Source organism: Metarhizium brunneum, chromosome 6 (genome assembly GCF_013426205.1).
Source record: "Metarhizium brunneum chromosome 6, complete sequence".
NCBI classification, from domain to species: Eukaryota; Fungi; Ascomycota; class Sordariomycetes; order Hypocreales; family Clavicipitaceae; genus Metarhizium; species Metarhizium brunneum.
The window spans coordinates 148,315-166,213 of record NC_089427.1 but is presented as its reverse complement, the minus strand read 5'-3'; the positions used below and the strand labels follow the sequence as shown (position 1 = coordinate 166,213).

Genomic DNA, 17,899 nt, shown 5'->3' with positions numbered 1-17,899 from the left:
CGGCCGGAGTGGCCCTTGCTAGCTATATATTGGCTGCTGGCCTCCCAACGTGATTAAGCTTTCTAAATCACTCATAGGGTTCTCAACGTTCAGCCACAATACCCAGCTCGGAAGGAAAAAACCTGTATCCAGAAACCCATGCGCCGATAAAGTCAACGACATGTTCAGCGGCTGTCCTAACGGTAGTCTCGATCACAGTACACCTGGAGACGAATATCTAGTGGCCGTGTGTGGTATCGGGGTGCGACTGCCTGGCAGAATCCGCAACACTCGTGACTTTTGGGATCTTCTCATCAACGGCAAGGATGCCATCGGTCCAGTTCCTGAGACTCGATACAATGTCGACTCCTTTGACGACTCCCTGGGAGGAAAAGAGATTGTCAAGTCTAAATGCGGCTACTTTCTGGACGAGGATTTCACTCGGCTCGACACCTCCCTGACATCAATGACGCGGCAGGAAGTTGAGAGATGTGATCCGCAGCAGCGGCAGCTTCTCGAAGTCACCAAAGAAGCCCTGGATGATGCAGGGGAAATCAACTATCGCGGGCAGCCTATTGGATGCTTTGTTGGTGCGTACACAGACGACTGGCTGCACATGGCGGCAAAGGAGACGCAACACAAGGGTGGCTATATCCTCACAGGATCCCAAGATTACATGCTGTCTAACAGATTGTCCTATGAACACGATCTCAAGGGCCCAAGGTTTGTCCACTTCAGTTTCATCCATACAACCTTGTTTGGCTGACCATCGAATATAAAGTATGACAATCAAGACGGCCTGCTCAGCCGCATTGGTCGCGCTTCACGAGGCATGCCGGTCGATTCGAAACGGCGACGCAATAAGCGCTGTTGTTGCAACCTCCAGCGTCATTCTGACAACGGTGGTCACAACCGCCTTTGGACTGGACGGCATCCTCTCACCGGATGCTTCCTGCAAAACATTCGATGCGCGGGCCGACGGATTTGGTCGGGCGGAAGCCGTCAGCGCAATCTATATAAAACCAGTCTCAACGGCACTGCGAGACGGCAATCCAATACGGGCAGTTATACGTGGCACGGGCACCAATTCCGACGGCAAGAGTCACGGGTTAACTAATCCCACCGCCGAGTCACAGGCGGCGCTCATCCGCAAGGTTTACAAAGATGTTGGCCTGGACCCGTGCCAGACTGCATACATTGAGGTGCGTTCAACACCAGGGCAGAGGCCATGTACTGTTCTTGCAAGGCCGACGTGACGGCTTCCCCATGCAGACAGCTAGCTAACCTGGCATGGTTGACTTGTAGTGTCATGGAACCGGCACAGCCGTCGGAGACGTTGTCGAGACGACGGCAGTTGGCAGCATATTTGGCGATCGAGGCGTTTACATTGGCTCTGTCAAACCGAATGTCGGCCATAGCGAGGGAGCGTCTGGGCTCAATGGCCTCATCAAGGCCATTCTGGCCCTGGAGCACCGTATCATTCCACCCAACATCAAGTTTGTTCAACCGAACCCGAAAAGTAAGCTGGTGGATTGCAGCCTCTTGTTGTTCACGACGCAAAGTCGACTGATGCAGCTCTGGCCCCCCAAACCCGTCTAGACCTCGCAGATGTTGATAATTGTCGACCAGTTCCTTTCACAGCCAGGGGTCTTCAAGTGCCCATCAGGCCTACCGCATTCCCCAGTGACCGTGCTGAGAGAATCAGCATCAACTCGTTTGGTCTCGGTGGCACCAATGCCCATGTGCGTATCTCCGTGTGTCCCGCCGCCCGGCGCCCTATTAACGACATGATTACGCGTAGGTTATTGTCGAATCGTACCGTGGCTATGCCTCACAGCGTGAGCGCCCTCAGTCGAGTCCCGGGCTCTTCCTCTTGTCTGCACACACCGAGCTGTCCCTCAAGGGCCAGCTGGCGCGATACAAGCAGTTCCTACAACAATCGGATCCTCTGAATCATAGGAACGTCGGTTACACGCTTGCCACTAGACGCGAGAAACTACCATATCGTGGGTACACGGTCCTCGACGACGGCAGGTTTACAGATGCCCCTAGCATTGTCAAGTCGCCGATAAGCCCACCAAACTTGTATCTGATATTCAGCGGGCAAGGCGCGCAATGGGCTGGCATGGGAAAGGCGCTTATGGATTCAGATGCTTTGTTTAAAGCCGATATTGAAACAATGGAGAAAACACTCCAGGCGCTCAGCCCAGCTCCAGACTGGTCTTTGCAGAGTGAGGAAACTGAAACCGTTCTGATCGTTCCAGGATCTAACACTGTACTCAGATGAGTTCTTGAAGCCGCCCCAGCACACTAGACTCGGTGCCGCCGAGATATCACAACCCGTGTGCACCGCTCTTCAGGTCGCCCTGTTTAACAAGTTTGCCAGGGCGGGCATTGAGCCCACGGCTGCCGTCGGTCACTCAAGTGGCGAGATTGCGGCTGCGTACGCGTCGGGTGCCATTTCAATGCAGGCTGCCATTGTGATCGCATACTACCGCGGCCATGTAATGCGATTGGGGAAAGCCAAAGGAGCCATGGCTGCAGTAGGACTCGGGCCTCGGGAACTCTCCAGATTCATTGTAAACGGCGTCCAGATTGCTTGCGAAAATAGTCCCATGAGCACAACGTTATCTGGCGACCGTCCCAAGATTCTTGATACTGTCTCACTAATACGGTCAGAGCTACCGGAGGTTCCGGTCAAACTCTTGAACGTGGACATAGCCTACCATTCCCGTGAGCCCCTCTCCCTCAACCTCGAGAGCTGCAAATCATACTAACCATCTACTAGATCAGATGGAATCTCTGGCAAAAGAGTATGAGGAACTCCTCTCGAGAGGATTAGTAACCTTGGGCGAGTGGCACTACACTGCAACCTCACTCTTTATATCAAGTGTGACAGGCCACGCCGTGAGCCCATACCATGCTTTTAACCCCAAGTACTGGGTCCAAAACCTCATCTCTACTGTGCGGTTTTCAGCAGCCGTCAGCAAGCTGATGGAGCTAAAGGGTGACGGCACCATGTTGGAAGTCGGGCCGCACTCGACTCTGGCTGGTCCTGTGCGACAGATCTGCGCCGGGGCTGGTCGGCACTGCAGCTACGCATCGGCTGTCATGCGAGGAGAAAGTAGCGCGGCAAGCATCTTGTCTGCTTTTGGCCGGTTATTCCAGGAAGGGGTTCCTTTCGACTTGGCAGCACTCTACCCTACCAGCGCCAAAGCCATCTCAGGACTTCCAGAATACTCCTGGGATCACAGCAACTCTTTCTGGTACGAGAGCCGGTTGGCTCGAGACTGGCGCAAGCGCAGCCATCCACACCACTGCCTTCTCGGATCACGGACTCTGGAATCGCCCGACCTCGAGCCACAGTGGCGAAACATACTCTCCCTCGAGCAAGAACCATGGCTGATGGACCACAAGGTTGATCAGGATGTCGTTTTCCCTCTCGCTTGCTATGTCGCCATGGCTGGTGAGGCTGTGCGACAGATGACTGGCGAAGCGGGATACAGTATCAGGCATGCGGTCGCCCGCGTTGCCATGGTCCTGACCGACACCAGGGATACAGAGATCATCACTACCTTGCATCCTCATCGCCTCACAGATTCCGACAGTTCGTCGTGGTTCACTTTCAGCATCTGCTCATACAACGGAGCAAACTGGATCAAGCATGTCGAAGGACAAGTCCGGCCACTTCGGCGTATACCTTGCAGCACTCTTGAACAAGAGGAACTCCCCAGGAAGGTGGCCGCCTCTCGGCTCTATGAAGCTCTTGGCGTCCAAGGCATCAACCTCGGGCCCGAGTTCAGGGGACTGGGAGGCATTTCTACGTCTGTGTCGACCAGTCTTGCCTCGGCAAACATCGCTGTACCGAGCAAAGATGACCGAAAAGCGTTTACCATGCACCCATTGGTTATCGACGCCTGCATACAACTTTTCATTGTAGCTCAAGTGAAGGGGCTTTGTAGAGATATCACACAGCTTGTTCCAGTTCAAGTTGAGAGTTTAGACATCTTCCCGCACGGCGACCGCATGACTGCCTTGGCCTGGGAGTCCGTCGCGGAAAGCAGAGAGGTGATTGAGGCCACAGCAGATGGGGAGATGGCGCTTCGCCTGTCCGGCCTGAGACTGGAGTCCGTCGGGGGTGGCCCGACCAAGAATGATGTTCATGCTGCAGCAAGGCTCGAGTGGCTACCCGATGCGGACTTTGTCAAGGCGAAACAGCTCATCAAGACGCCACCGGCCAGCCGTAATCATGGACATGTGCTGGAAGAAATGGCGCTCCTATGTATCCTTGACAGCGCCGAGAGACTGGAGAAGCTTCCACCAGCCCGGCCTCATTTTGCGAAACTGCGGCGGTGGCTTCAGCTTGTGGTACGGGAGGCGACGACAAGCAACAACCCTTTGGTACCGAATTTCGCTAGCTATTTTGGCATCTCGCGTGAGGAGCGGCGAGTCATGATTACCAACCGACATGACGCGCTTGTGGGAACGACCAGGGACGCTCTCGCTCGAGGCTTGAAACTCATCCACGATAACTGCGAACGCATATTCAAGGGCGAAGAGGACACCATCGATATTCTCATGACGGATGGAGTGCTGACCAAAATTTACGATGCCGTTAGCTTTGATTACGGCAACCTGGTCCGCATCATGTCCTGCACAAGGCCAAAATTGAGGATCCTCGAAGTCGGTGCGGGCACCGGCGGGACGACCGAGCATATTCTTCGCAACATGTTGCATCAAGGGGGGTTGCCTCAGTATTCGGCCTACACATTTACCGACGTTTCGGCTGGCTTCTTCCCTCAAGCCAAGGACCGCTTTTCTCACGCCCCAAACATGGAGTACATGGTGTTTGATATTACCAGAGATCCCATAGAACAAGGGTTCACGCCAGCAACCTACGACCTCATTATAGCTGCCAACGTTGTTCACGCCACCCCATCACTCGAGGAAAGCCTCCGCAATCTCAATAAACTGCTTAAGCCTGGGGGAGTTCTTTTATTGTCAGAACTCTATACTCAGTCCCGGTCTCCGGGCTACGTTTTCGGGCACTTCGAGGGTTGGTGGCTGGGGGAGAACGACGGCCGCACAAATGAGCCTTTTGTTGACCCTTCGAGATGGCATGAGGAACTTTTGGCATCAGGTTTTACGGGCATTGAAGAAGTCATACACGACGAGGAGGCACCGTATGCATTATCCATGACGATTGTGTCGAAAAGGATGTCGGAAGAACTGCCGCAGGAAAGAATGGTGTCTCTCGTCACCTGTGAGCCGCAGGGGGTGGTTGCAAGGTCCCTAATTGAAGCCCTGCAACAAATTGAATTTGTTACAACGATTTTCGAGATGGGAGAAGAGTTGCCGACTGGGCAGGACGTCATCATGTGTGTCGATCTTGAGAAGTGCTTCTTCCAAGACATCGGAGAAGAAAGCTTCCAGAAATTCCAAAACACCCTTAAATGTCTCAGTACGGCGCAGAACCTCCTATGGTTGACGAATCCCGCTCAGATAAATTGCATCGATCCACGAGCAGCACAATCCATCGGCGTTGCAAGAACCATTCGAGCAGAACTAGGACTGAAATATCATACTCTGGAGATAAAGAAGTGCGAAGCAGAGTTCGCTGAGCTTGTACTCCAAGTCTTGCTGAAAATTCGACGGCAAGACGATGAGGATAATCTTGAGCCCGACAGGGAGTTTGTCGTGGAAAAGGGGATTGTTTACGTGGGACGATATCATCCATTTTTACTCCAGAAGGAGCTTGTACGCTTGAGCACCCCCGAGGATGCCAACACCCTTGTGGCCTTGGAGTCAGGAAATCCCAGTGCTATAGAAGCGCTTCATTGGGTGAAAAAGGAACTCCCCCGGATTCTCCCTCCTGGGGCCGTCGAGATAGAGGTCAAATCTGTCGGCATTAACTTTCGAGATGTCCTCATAGCCTCAGGGGTGTACAACCCAAGGGGAGCAACCCCGCGAGCACTGGGTCTGGATGCTTCCGGAGTCATTTCTGCCATTGGGTCTAATGTCAGAGGGTTTGAACCTGGAGACAGGGTCTTGGCGCTGACCCCCAATGGTTGTTTTGGCACCAAGGTCGTTGTTAACTCTAAGCTAGTCGCAAAGATGCCAGAGGGGATGAAATTTGAGGCGGCCGCGACAATCCCCGCTGTCTTCCACACTGCAATCAAGACGCTCCTCGACATGGGCAACTTGAAAGGCGGACAGAGCGTACTCATTCACTCGGCATGTGGCGGCCTTGGTATGGCTGCTATCCAAGTTTGCAACATGGTCGGGGCCAAGATTTATGCCACCGTGGGGAGCGATGAGAAACTCAACCATCTCGTGGATAAGGAGGGCATCCCCCGTGCACGCATCTTCTCATCGAGAGACGAATCCTTCATGAATGGCATCATGAAGGCAACAAACAATCGTGGCGTCGATCTTGTCCTCAACAGCTTGTCAGGAAACTTACTGCACGCCTCATGGAAATGTGTGGCCGAGTTCGGCATCATGATCGAGGTTGGGAAGCGAGATCTGCTGGGTCACGGGCAGCTAGACATGCACCCGTTTCTGGGCAATCGCCAATATGCTTGTTTCGATGGTCTTGAGTTGGCAAGGAAGCGGCCTGACCAAGTCAGTGACACGCTGAATCGGTTCCTTGCTGAGTACCAGAATGGCCGGCTAAAAGCAATACCAAAGATGTCTTGCTTCCGGGCGAAAGACGTTGTGGATGCTTTTCGCCACCTTCAGAACGGAAGCCATATGGGCAAGGTGGTGGTTTCAATGGCCCTCGGGGATATCGAAAATGAGGCCGAGGCTTGGGCAAAACCCATCGAGTTCGACTCAAAGGCTACATACCTACTGGTTGGAGGGTTGGGAGGCCTTGGCCGATCCATGGCCATATGGCTCGTCGAGCATGGGGCCAGATCGATAACGTTTCTATCCAGGAGCGCAGGGGTGAGTGAAATGAGCAAGGCAACGCAACTAGAGCTCGAGCGTATGGGCTGCCAGGTCACCTTGGTCGCCGGAGCTGCAGAAAACATGGACAATGTACAGACGGCCATCAACTCCTCGGTGGCACCGATCCGAGGGGTGTTCCATCTTGCCATGGTGCTGCGGGACAGCGCCATGGTTGACATGACATGGGAACAGTGGGATGCGGTAACAAAACCCAAGGTAAGCGGCGCGTGGAATCTACACCTCGCCTTCGCGGAGCGCCCGTTGGACTTCTTCTGGATCGCCAGCTCCTTGGTCAGCGTCATTGGCCATCCAGGGCAGGGGAATTATGCAGCGTCCAGCTCGTTCCTTGAGGCCTTCTGCCAGTTTAGGAGAAATCTCGGGTTGCCAACAGCCGTGTTGAACATTTCCCCGATAAGGGGGGCCGGGTATATCGCAGAGAGCGCCACAGCGCGAAGAAATATGAGGTTGCAAGGAGCCTACTACCTCGGCGAGAAGAACTATCTCGACTTTGTTGAACTCACCCTCCTGACAGCAAAGGCGGGAGCAGTGCCATGCAACACGGGGCCGATTTCTTGCAACGAACCCTTGACCGCGTGGAGCAATACAAGTCAGGTCTTGATGGGCTTGCGGTCGGATTTGCCTTTGGAGGACGCCATGAATCGCTGCAGCTGGCGCCATGACAGACGAATGGGGAGCTACCACAACATTTCCGGCGAGATACATACAGAGGGTTGCAACTCGGGCGTGCTCAAGTCGTTGCTCAATCAGATTTCGAATGATGTGACCATCTTGGAAGATGAAGCTAGCATCCAAGTCCTGGCGTGCGAGGTTGGAGCGATGGTGAACGACCTCCTGCTGAGGCCTAGCCATGAGGTGGACACCGAACTGACCCTACCAGAGATGGGACTTGACTCGCTCATGGCAACCGAACTAAGACGATGGTTCCGGCAAGTGGTAGGTATCGAGATGAGCGTGCTCGAGATGATGTCCGGCGGATCCTTGACCCAGCTAGCCAAGGTAGCCGCCACTCGTCTGAGGACTAGGCATACATAAGTACATATGTATTGACCTATTAATGAGGACAGCTCGGGTTGCGTGCCCATTCGTTAACGCCCCGATTTTTCTACCAGAATGTGTACAGGCCTTCTAGTCTAGCCGCAGTTTTTGCTCCAAAAAGCGTACCCATGCCGATCTCGTCCAATCAACGTTATTTATCATCCTTTCTTGTGCGAAATGCCCCACCCCGGCACGGCACGGCCCCACTTGCCGAGACCTCTGCTCTATCCTTTTTCCTCTAAAAAATTACGCCCATTAATTTTACTCTTTATTAGAGTTGACTTGCAGTAACTAAATAAATAAGACGAAGACTCTCTCTTTTCTTTTAGCAGTTACAATAATATTAAAAATCACCTATTTAAATATCACCTCAGCTTGATATATATAAACTAATATAAATTACTATTTACTATTATATCTTGATACACTTTCTAATACCTCCCCCTATAAGCTCCCCCTATAAAGTGCTTCTTAATAGTCCTCTTAAATAATCGCCGCCTCTACTTATCCCTCTATAAAACTATAATAATATACTACTCGCGCAAGAAACAGCTAAGAGTACTCGTTTACAAGCTAGGAAAAGCCAGATATGGCGTGAGAACCAAGAGTGCTCATATACCAATAATAAGACAACGCCTTGGCTCTAATATACGAGGTGGCCGGAACGATTCCGGAACCGGCGGCTCGAGACCGTTGCTGTTGCTGCGTAAGTATAGGGTCCAGATTATCAACGGAGCACCAAGATCACCCCAAACCCGAGGCTTGGTTGAGCAAGCCAATGGAGTGGTGGAAGCAAAGCCTAGAGCTTGGAAAACGGATAGCGGATCTACTGAACGGGTCAATGAAATCATAGAAGTTACGTTGGCAATGAACACTCAAAAGCACTCTACCATTGAGTGTGCTCCTGTAGAGCTGCTCTCTAAGGAGCGTACTTCCTATAACAACTGGCTGAATCCCGAGTCGCTCTTTTGCGTGGTCAAAGAATTCCTCTTCATTGAATCGTATGTCTCGGGACAGGATAACCTGATTGATCTTGGTGGCCCAGATGTTATAGATACTGCTGGCGTGGTAGCCAACGAGATACCCGACGTGTGCTCGGGGGCCAAGCTCGAATTGATTGACGTCTATACCTTGCATCTATATGCATAAATCCCGTGCCAGGCTGGTTGGAAGTGTTTTGTGGCACCGAAGTCGACGTTTGTGGTCTGTACCATCGAAAGTGTTGGTGAAACCAGCGGTCCATCTTTTCCTTGGGCGACACCCACTGGCTTCTGCATCTAGGAAGGATGTTGTATATCTAAACGGCTTCTCGGGAGAATTCTGGCCCATTACACCTAATCAACGTAACCCACTCAATATCGTTATCACGTTGAGTTGGTAGAATAGGCTACGTTAAGTTCGGTTGGTTTGATTGACGTCAACCAGATTGACAACCTTTGACGTCGAGTTGATCGCCACCCTGATTTTAGCGGGTTTTCGTGGTCTTCACAGCGGAACTCAAGAGAAAGCTTGGGGCCAAAGTAATGCTACAATTCTCCAGGCTATCGTGCTCTGACATGAAATCAGCCAAGAACAAGAGATTCTGAGAGAGAGATATTAAATCGGTATAAAGACTGGATTCCTGCGTTTGTACGTGTACGTGAAGCGGACAAGCTGTTACAACTCGAGCGTTCCGCTTCACCCAGCAATTGATATTGAACCAGCCGCTTCTTGCACTTAACTCATGCTTGAATAATCCCCCCAGTTTTGTGTCACAAGTCATTGACCATGCCCAGCATGGACGGCGTCGATAATACCACTGCCATGCAACACCAAGATCCGACCTCAAGACAGCCACACGGCTGGAGTCTGATGTCGGCGACCGGCACAGCAAAGACGGCATCACGAACCCAAACGATGATACGAAATCGGAAGACTCTGGTCGCCCTGACGGGGGCACCGTTGCGTGGCTGGCCGTCCTAGGGGCATGGTGCTGCTCTTTCTCCAGCACAGGCTGGATCTACACTAATTCCATGATGACTGAATCCTGCGCAATGAAGCCCTCGCCTGTGTCTCAGCCTGGTTTGGCAAGAAATGCAGAGCAGTCGCGGGCACCACGGCGACAGGCTCATCAGTCGGCGGCGTCATCTTCCCCATCATGATCAGTCGTATAATCCGGAGTGTCGGGTACCCCTGGGCCATGAGGACTGGGACCTTTCTCATCCTCGGCCTGCAGATTGTTGCAATCCTCGCAGTCTGCCCAAGGGTGAAGCCGGCACCGAAGAAGACGCGGGCCGGCCGCTTCGCTGCACCTTTCAAAGAGTTCCCGTTTGTCATGTTGCTGCTGGGCATATTCGTCCTAACCCAGGGCATTTTCATCCCTAACGACTATATGGCTTCGCAGGGATTCAGGAGGCGTGCATGTGAGACGAAATAGCCCAGTACTTGGTAGTTATATTCAACGCCGCAGGGTAGGTCGACATGCAGGCTGGCTTCCTCTTCAGACGCTGACCAGCATTCCAAGTCTCTTCGGCCGCCTGTCTGATGGATATGGCGCCGGTATAATCCGAAGATGGAACATGTTTATTATCGCCCGTGCTCTTTCCGGTATCGCTGAGTTTGTAGACTGGATCCCCGCCAAACAACCTTTAATTGCCATTGAAACAGTCCCCATCCCCGATAGCATCTTAGGACAAATTAGCCTTCTTCTTGTTATCTTTTCTCTTGTAAGTTATTAACTTATTTGCCTCTGGTCCGAAATAGACCCAGTTAGCCAGATAAAGTGTCTTTGCAACATGTCATCAGAATCATGACTTTACATAAAATATAGAGCCCTTGTTGCTCGTATCAATGAGGATAGCTCCAACATCATATGTACTACTCTCCGAGACATGATAAATGCCTAGCCAGCTCAGAAGCAACATTTCAAGGCAATGAATCTACCGTGCTCCACAGTGTCGCTCCATTTTCAACGTATTCAACACATTCAACGCTCTTTCCCTCTCTTCTCCATTGCGGATGTCGTTCTTTTGAACTGGCTACGCCAGCGTCTTCCAAGAATAGGCCACCTGGAATAAAGCGACAACAGTCTCTCGCCCCGGCCGCTTCATGTTCTCGTTGGTGCAAGTCGGTTACAATTTGTGGGGCGCACGACGATGTCGCTGGTGGTTGCACGAGAGAAAAGCATTAAGGCGAAGTTTATGACGTGTCAATTCTGTCAAAGTGACCAAGGTCAAACATGTCTGCCTGCCCTCAATCCCGCAGATGGGATAGAGGATGAGGCAGCCGATCACAACTCACCAACTACCTGGGCCAACACTCACAGGCCAGTGCGCAGTACATGCACTTGTACGTCGACGTATTCTAGAGGATGTAGGCTGTGGTTAATATATCAAATGCCAGGGTCGAGTAGCAATACCCCTCTGGGCTCCTCGGATTCTTACGGTCACACGCCCCAACTTTGAAGACAGCCCTCGTGACGGGTGCTAACGGCAGCATCGGCATCGAATGCTCATGATAGCTTCTGGACCTTGGGCTGGGGAAGCGGATTTTTGCCGTCGGCGACGAAGTCAACGGCGAGGCGCTCGGCAAGACTTTACTGGGCACAAAGACGCTGGAGCCCGGTCAAACCATTGAGGTATGGAAGCTGGGTTATGGATCCTATGAGTCCCAGTCCATGTCCGTCACAGCCTTGTGCTACTCAATGCCGGCGTCAACTGCCAATATTCATGTTCCATGACCGTCACGGAGGCACCCGTATCTCTCGTCAGCAGTCTTGAGACTTAGCTCGCAGCCCCCAACCTCGTGCTGCGGACCATTGATGGTATTGCCCAGTCCCAGGCCGTCCGCGTTGATGTTAGGCAGCGGACGACTGTCCAAGCTAGATCCAATATGCCAAGACAGACTGTCGTCCTTGTCCTTACTGTCGCCGTCAGGATCATCCTTACGAGGCGGCCGACGCAGCCATCGGGTCAACTGGTCTGCCGCCTTGCCCGAGATAGCCGCGATGCCATAGCCCTTCCGCTTCATCCCACTCACGGCCTTGGGCATCGCCGGTACGCACAGGACCAAAATCCCGCACACGCCCTCGACCACCGCCGTCAGCTGCACCATTGACGAGTGGTACGTCAGGTCGGCGCTCATGGATTTCAACACGGTGACATAGAGCCGCACAATGGACGCGACACAGGCAGCCATGGCCAGCGTAAACACAATTGAGTCGCCGAGCTTGCGCCGCCGCAACATGTTACGAGTCCAAATAATGCGCTGCGGAATAAACAAAACAATAGTGTCGATTGCGAAGGCCAAGCAGGCCGTCGCCAGGGCCAGATAGGCCGTGTTTACTCTGCAGCAGCCTCCTATAACTGTGCGGTTCCAGAGGTACTCATGCGGCACACAAGATAGATTGACGACTGTACAGTAAATAATATTGGCCCAGATGATGAAGTGACACGTCCAGAAGAACAGGTGACGCTGATTGCCGCCATCTGGCAGGAAGATGCAGATCCACTCCACGAGGATGGCTGTCTTGATCGTAATGATGAGACTGAGGAACATGCACGTCGTGGGAATGGAAAGCTATACATTGTAAAATTTTAGGACGCGGAATAAACGCCCGGAATGCCTTGAAGACATATTACTTCAGACGACTTGACTTACGCGCAAGAATTCCATCAGGTCACTCATGTGTAAATCCCATTGATGGACGAACCAACCAGGATTCCAGCTGAGACGGATATATATGATGGGAATCCAGAGATATATCGTGTACGATTCCAAGCAGAGATATTATTGCAGCTCAAACTTGCGCAGAACTACCCATCTTGAATACAAACGGAACAAGACGGCAATTGTCGAGACAGCGAGACACACAGAAATGACGATCAACACATGGCGTTGCTGCTGGTTGGTCGCTCGAAATTCAGCACCACGCCCGGCGGCAGCCCCATGGCTGGCAAGTCCATAGCGTGAGGGGACGACATTTCATGATTTATTTTTTGCTTTCTTGTCTTGCTCTCCTTCTCCTTCTTTTTGGAAAGAAAGTGGGTGCTTACTACAACCCGACCTATCCACGGCGGCAGACAGAAGAGAAAAGAGTCAAGTGTAAAGGTGAGTGAACGGCCAACAAATATGGGGATTACCGTGTTAGCTAGAGGACGTGCAATTGAGAGGATGTCAAGTCAGCCGCGGATAAAAGCGTGACCTGCAGTCCGTGTAGAGAGACAAGCATTCAGGCAACAGAAGCTACGCCATTCCGGCACATCGATTAATAGTTAGAATATATCTAAATATTATATTGTCTACAGCAATGTAACTCATGTATTTTACTTTGTTGCTTAGTGTGTACTGCCAGGTGTAGTACTTGGCGAAGAGTACGCGTCTTCGCTCGGAGCCCTCAAATGACTCGTTGTTATAACAAGACCCTGTCCTCTCTCCCCGTGATATTGCCCAATATGTGCGTTTTTATCGGTTGAATCATTCCACAAGATGCAATCATAGTGGGGGAAGATGATGACAAGAATGTAAGCGTGTGGGTGACTACAAGCATGATGCTTGGGACAAACATTCCCTCTGTCTCCCCGCCTGTTGCGTATGTGCCCTGACGCTTTGTCACAGCAAATTTTATAGCCGTTATAAGTGCGGATAATGCAGTAGGGTCTCGATGTTGACGCATATACTGCCTCACTGTCTCGAATTCTGCCTGCATTTTATCCACCTGCGGAGTAGAATAAACAGGAAAAGCCGCTGACATGAGAAGAGATTCATCGTATCGTATCGGTGTATGCCAATTCAAAACTTGGTACGACAGCGAAATTCGTCTCTCAAATTCATGTCTGACTTACGAGCGTTTGATCAAGACCGGCATTGACGACTTGAGGTAGCTCTTGGTCCCTACTGGTAGCTCACGTCAGCCCATGACTAAATCCGAGACAATTCGGTGGTATTGTAAAGCCTCCGCGCGGCTGAGTTCGGCATTATCCCCAAGAATGCAAAAGCAGATGTTACAGTAATGCGCGTGTGAAAGATCAACTGAAAGATAATTGGCGATTACGCCACTGGCTGAGCCTTGTGTGTCGACATCGTCGGCACATATGACGACTCCAAATCGCTATGCGAAGCACAACGGCTTCATTCTCCTCCATTACTCGTTTTAACCAGACCGCTCCAGACGAGAAGCTATAGTCCACCCAGCACTGAGGATTAACGGCCATTCCTTGAGACCGGGTAGCTTCTCATTTGTTCTCAAAGAGCCTAATATTCAACTTACTGAATGACAGTTCCTGTAACTCCAATAATGGTATATATTGAATTTGGAACCCTTCAACATGAAATAAGTAGTGCCCATTACTCGACAGTCCCAATGTGTGGATGGTCTACTACTTATGGGCTATCCCTTTATAGCAGACTTGAATTCAAAACTCTTCTGACCCAGTATATAACGTCTCGTGATATTTGTTTGGAACTATCGTTATCCGTGCGACATGTCTTCTTCCACCTCTGCTGCCCTGTGCGTCGTTTGCCTTGAGCTCTAAAAGCAGCTTAGCAGGTGTGAAGTACTACTGTCGTACGGACTATGTCAGCAAACGATGGTTACACGATGTTATCACGGAGCATTTCGGAATATCAGGCATCTCTATTCCCTTCATGTATCTAATAAATCAAGCCCGCCTTGTCATCCCTTCAAGAACCAAGGACCTTTAACACTATATAAAACTATCTTCAAACTAAGCCATCACACTCCAAGCCCTATTTCTCAGCTCTTGTCACAAATACGGCATATTATCCACTCGTACTCTTAGATGTGCTTCCTGCCTGCTTAGCTAAAATACAGCCGTAGCCTTACAAATCAAAGGACTCGGGCAGTATGATAGACTCACCAAGAGGCGACTCCTTGCACCTTTCAATGTAGCTAGCACAGGTTTCCCTGTATTGAGAAAGACCAAGCTTTTCCAACCAATCCTCCCAGCTCGGCTTTTGCTCTTGCCTGGTCGCCATTTCGTACAAATCTTTGAAATCGGCCTCAAATTCTAGTTCTGATTTGCTGCAAATAGACAATATCTGCCGCACAAACTCAATCCAGAATTTGATCATGTTGGTGTCGAAAGTACACTCGAAGTGTCGAAACTCTATAGTTTTGATATCCCTGCGAAATGCAAGACTGGTTCTCTCCCCTTTTTCGGTTTGCAGATTCTTCTTGAAATGTCGACCTTCCTTATTTTCCATCATCGGATATGAAAATAGAACTTCCAAGAATCTAAAGACGGAAGCTTCCTCGGGGCATCTGTTCTTTGACTGGTTTCGAAATTGAGAGATATTTTCTACCAAATTGTTGAATTTCGGATGACGAACAACGCGACCCGGCGTTTTTTTGGCCGCTTCGGCTAATGCCGACTCATCACCAATAAGCTTCAGCTGCAGCGCCGATCGTCGATCTGGATGACAAAGCTCACGGATCAAAGTCTTTTCGAGCAAGAATACTATCGCAGCTACCTTTTTAGCTCTGATTAAAGCCTTGGAAGGCTTGGGAGCCTTGGGAGCCTTGGGAGCCTTGGGAGCCTTGGGAGCCTTGGAAGTCTTGGGAGCCTTGAAATCCTCAGAATCCTCCGAATCCTCAGAATCCTCCAAATCATCAGAAACCCCGGAAGCCTCAGAAGGCTCGGAATCCTCGGAATCCTGTGGCAGATTTGAGTGATAACCGACATGGATGTGCAAGCCGCAATTGGGGTTGATTGATATTTTGAACTTTTTTCTCAGTGTCTCCACCAAATCCAAGATGTCCTTTTCTTGTGTCGGTTCAGAGATGATCGGTGATATCATTTCCAGGACAGGGTAATCTAGCGTACTTTCAATGGTACGCTCCAACTCGAAATTCGAAATGGCGAAACGCAACGGTAGCTTCTTAGGGCTTTCGTCAAATTTTGTATTCCAAACTCGGTAGTCTGTTTTTTCCCTAAGCCTTCCAATGTCTTTATCCTTAGCGACAGAGAGGCGATGGAGATGAAACCAGCCATCTGTCTTGCTTTCGCGCAGAAGAATGCTGCTGTCTTGAGTTGTTATCAATGGATTTTGGCCCTTTGTATTGTCGAGTATGCATGCGACCTGGCGACCTTGATCTTCTAGAAGCTTGCAAATCTCCAACAGGGGTTCCACGTGGTAATAATCAGAATGTGCTTTGGGATTCGGCACAGGTGGCCAGCGATCGTCTTCGGACGAGGCTGCTTCATTAGTGGGTGTCCCTGGTTTGTTGACCACCAGGAATTCCAGCTCCAGGCCAATTGTAGTTGGATTTACTGTAGTTGCAGTTGACGACATCGTATCCAAGAAGAATGATGCAAGTTGTGGAGTGGTGACACTTATTGTATTGCGGAAATCGCTCGTTGTCGAAGGGCAGAAGGTTGTTGGCTACTTCTTGGCCGGCGTGTTGTAGCAGCATAATGGTCGGAATACGAGGGGACAGTCTCTTATTTATATACCCAAACGTCTGACACGTGAAAAATAAATGTTTCCCATAAGTGATTGTGCGTACTGAGTTCAGAAGATGTCTAGGAGATGTTGTCGCTCGGGTGATTGCCCGTTTCAAGTAGTGCAAAAGAGCCAGGGTACATGCAACCTTGGTGAATCAGGGTCTAGTAAGCCGGGGAGAAAATGGTGTTTATTTTAAGTTCACGCATGGGTCATCTTCATTCAACTCATGTAGCTACTTAATAGCAGGTCGGCCACGTAGTATATTTCCAAAGTATCAGTCTGGATGCATACTCCAACCACTGGCAGGGAAGTGGTGAATGACGCCGACACCTGAAGCTAGCTGTATTTGGGGAACAAAGAAACCAGAATATTTGTCGCGCATGGAAAGAATGTGATGCAAGGGTTCGACTGGAAAAAACGGAAAACGCACAAAGAATATAGGGATGGAAGACGGTGACACCTGAAGCCAGCTGCATCAATGAAACAAAGCCAAGACGATTGAGGCCCTTTGTTCTTCGCCTTGCGCCTCAATGCCCCCTAATTCAGCAAATCGATGAATCATCAATGATATTTGATCAAATCAGCCTTTGAACATGCAATGCCGCACGCGCGTGTCGTTTTACGTTATCGATTTCTCGGTTCACTGGGTTCCTCACCACAACATCACAGCGAGCAGATTCATATTCGATTCTGCTACTGACCGGCTGACGGCGCCATGTGTGGCACAGTAGCTGGAATGCTTCCCTCATGGGAGAATGAAGTCCTCCCGTACATGGCATTCCCGCCTTCATCCCCAACCATTCTTCTCTTCACAAGTTCGCCGCAGCCATCATCCAGATTCCCTGCTTGCACTGCAACGTCTTGGGGGACACCGGTCACATCAACAACCGTCAGCCTATGAATGCCTCGTCGTCCCTTCCCACCCGAACACGACGCGTTCATCGATTTCGACCAGGATCACTAGTTGTCGCGGGCCGTCGTGGATGATGAATTGCTCCATCTCCTGGTGTTCATGCGTGTCGACATGTTACACGAAGTTGCACATGGCTACTTTTCGCTGTCAGTCGCCAAAATATCATCACCCCCCCCCCTCCCCCGGGGTCTGCTGCGGTTGTCCAAGACCATGAGAGTTCCCGATATGAGTGTATCCGTACTAAGGCTGAACGAATCCTTACGGGGGCGGGGATGAAAAGGTCTGACTTATGCGAGCGACACGCCTCCGATGCACGCATACAAGACGGATCAACGCCTGTACGAATGGTTGTAGGCCGTTGGCCGAGAGGGAGTTGACACTTGATTGACTACTTCCGCGCCTATAACCTGAGCCGCTTGCCTTCGATGGACCTGTCGAGTCCATGTCCATGTTTCCCGTTCAGCAAAGGCTCATTGGCGTTGCTGACGCCGATGCAAGCGCACTTGACGCTTTCTGGTGAACTTTGGCGGGAATATTTATGGCGGGCTTCTTTAA

General features: G+C 51.0%; 4 protein-coding genes across 4 annotated transcripts; 1 reads left to right on the top strand and 3 right to left on the bottom strand.

The window, feature by feature from the left end:
- Positions 1-160: 160 nt before the first annotated feature.
- Positions 161-9,135, top strand: gloL_3 (Highly reducing polyketide synthase gloL; the record flags this gene model as incomplete). Its single annotated transcript, XM_066131464.1, has 8 exons — positions 161-702; positions 761-1,181; positions 1,285-1,498; positions 1,555-1,721; positions 1,781-2,210; positions 2,263-2,712; positions 2,768-7,947; positions 8,710-9,135. The coding sequence occupies 8 exons, from the start codon at positions 161-163 to the stop codon at positions 9,133-9,135; spliced, it is 7,830 nt and encodes a 2,609-aa protein (XP_065987652.1).
- An 855-nt stretch (positions 9,136-9,990) lies between these two features.
- Positions 9,991-10,338, bottom strand: G6M90_00g093850 (uncharacterized protein; the record flags this gene model as incomplete). Its single annotated transcript, XM_066131463.1, has 1 exon — positions 9,991-10,338. One exon carries the CDS (start codon positions 10,336-10,338, stop codon positions 9,991-9,993), a length of 348 nt encoding a protein of 115 aa, XP_065987548.1.
- A 1,353-nt stretch (positions 10,339-11,691) lies between these two features.
- On the bottom strand, positions 11,692-12,651 carry G6M90_00g093840 (uncharacterized protein; the record flags this gene model as incomplete). The annotated part of the gene is made up of 2 exons (XM_014685264.1): positions 11,692-12,543; positions 12,625-12,651. The coding sequence occupies 2 exons, from the start codon at positions 12,649-12,651 to the stop codon at positions 11,692-11,694; spliced, it is 879 nt and encodes a 292-aa protein (XP_014540750.1).
- A 2,154-nt stretch (positions 12,652-14,805) lies between these two features.
- On the bottom strand, positions 14,806-16,278 carry G6M90_00g093830 (uncharacterized protein; the record flags this gene model as incomplete). The annotated part of the gene is made up of 1 exon (XM_014685263.1): positions 14,806-16,278. The coding sequence occupies one exon, from the start codon at positions 16,276-16,278 to the stop codon at positions 14,806-14,808; it is 1,473 nt and encodes a 490-aa protein (XP_014540749.1).
- Positions 16,279-17,899: the final 1,621 nt, after the last annotated feature.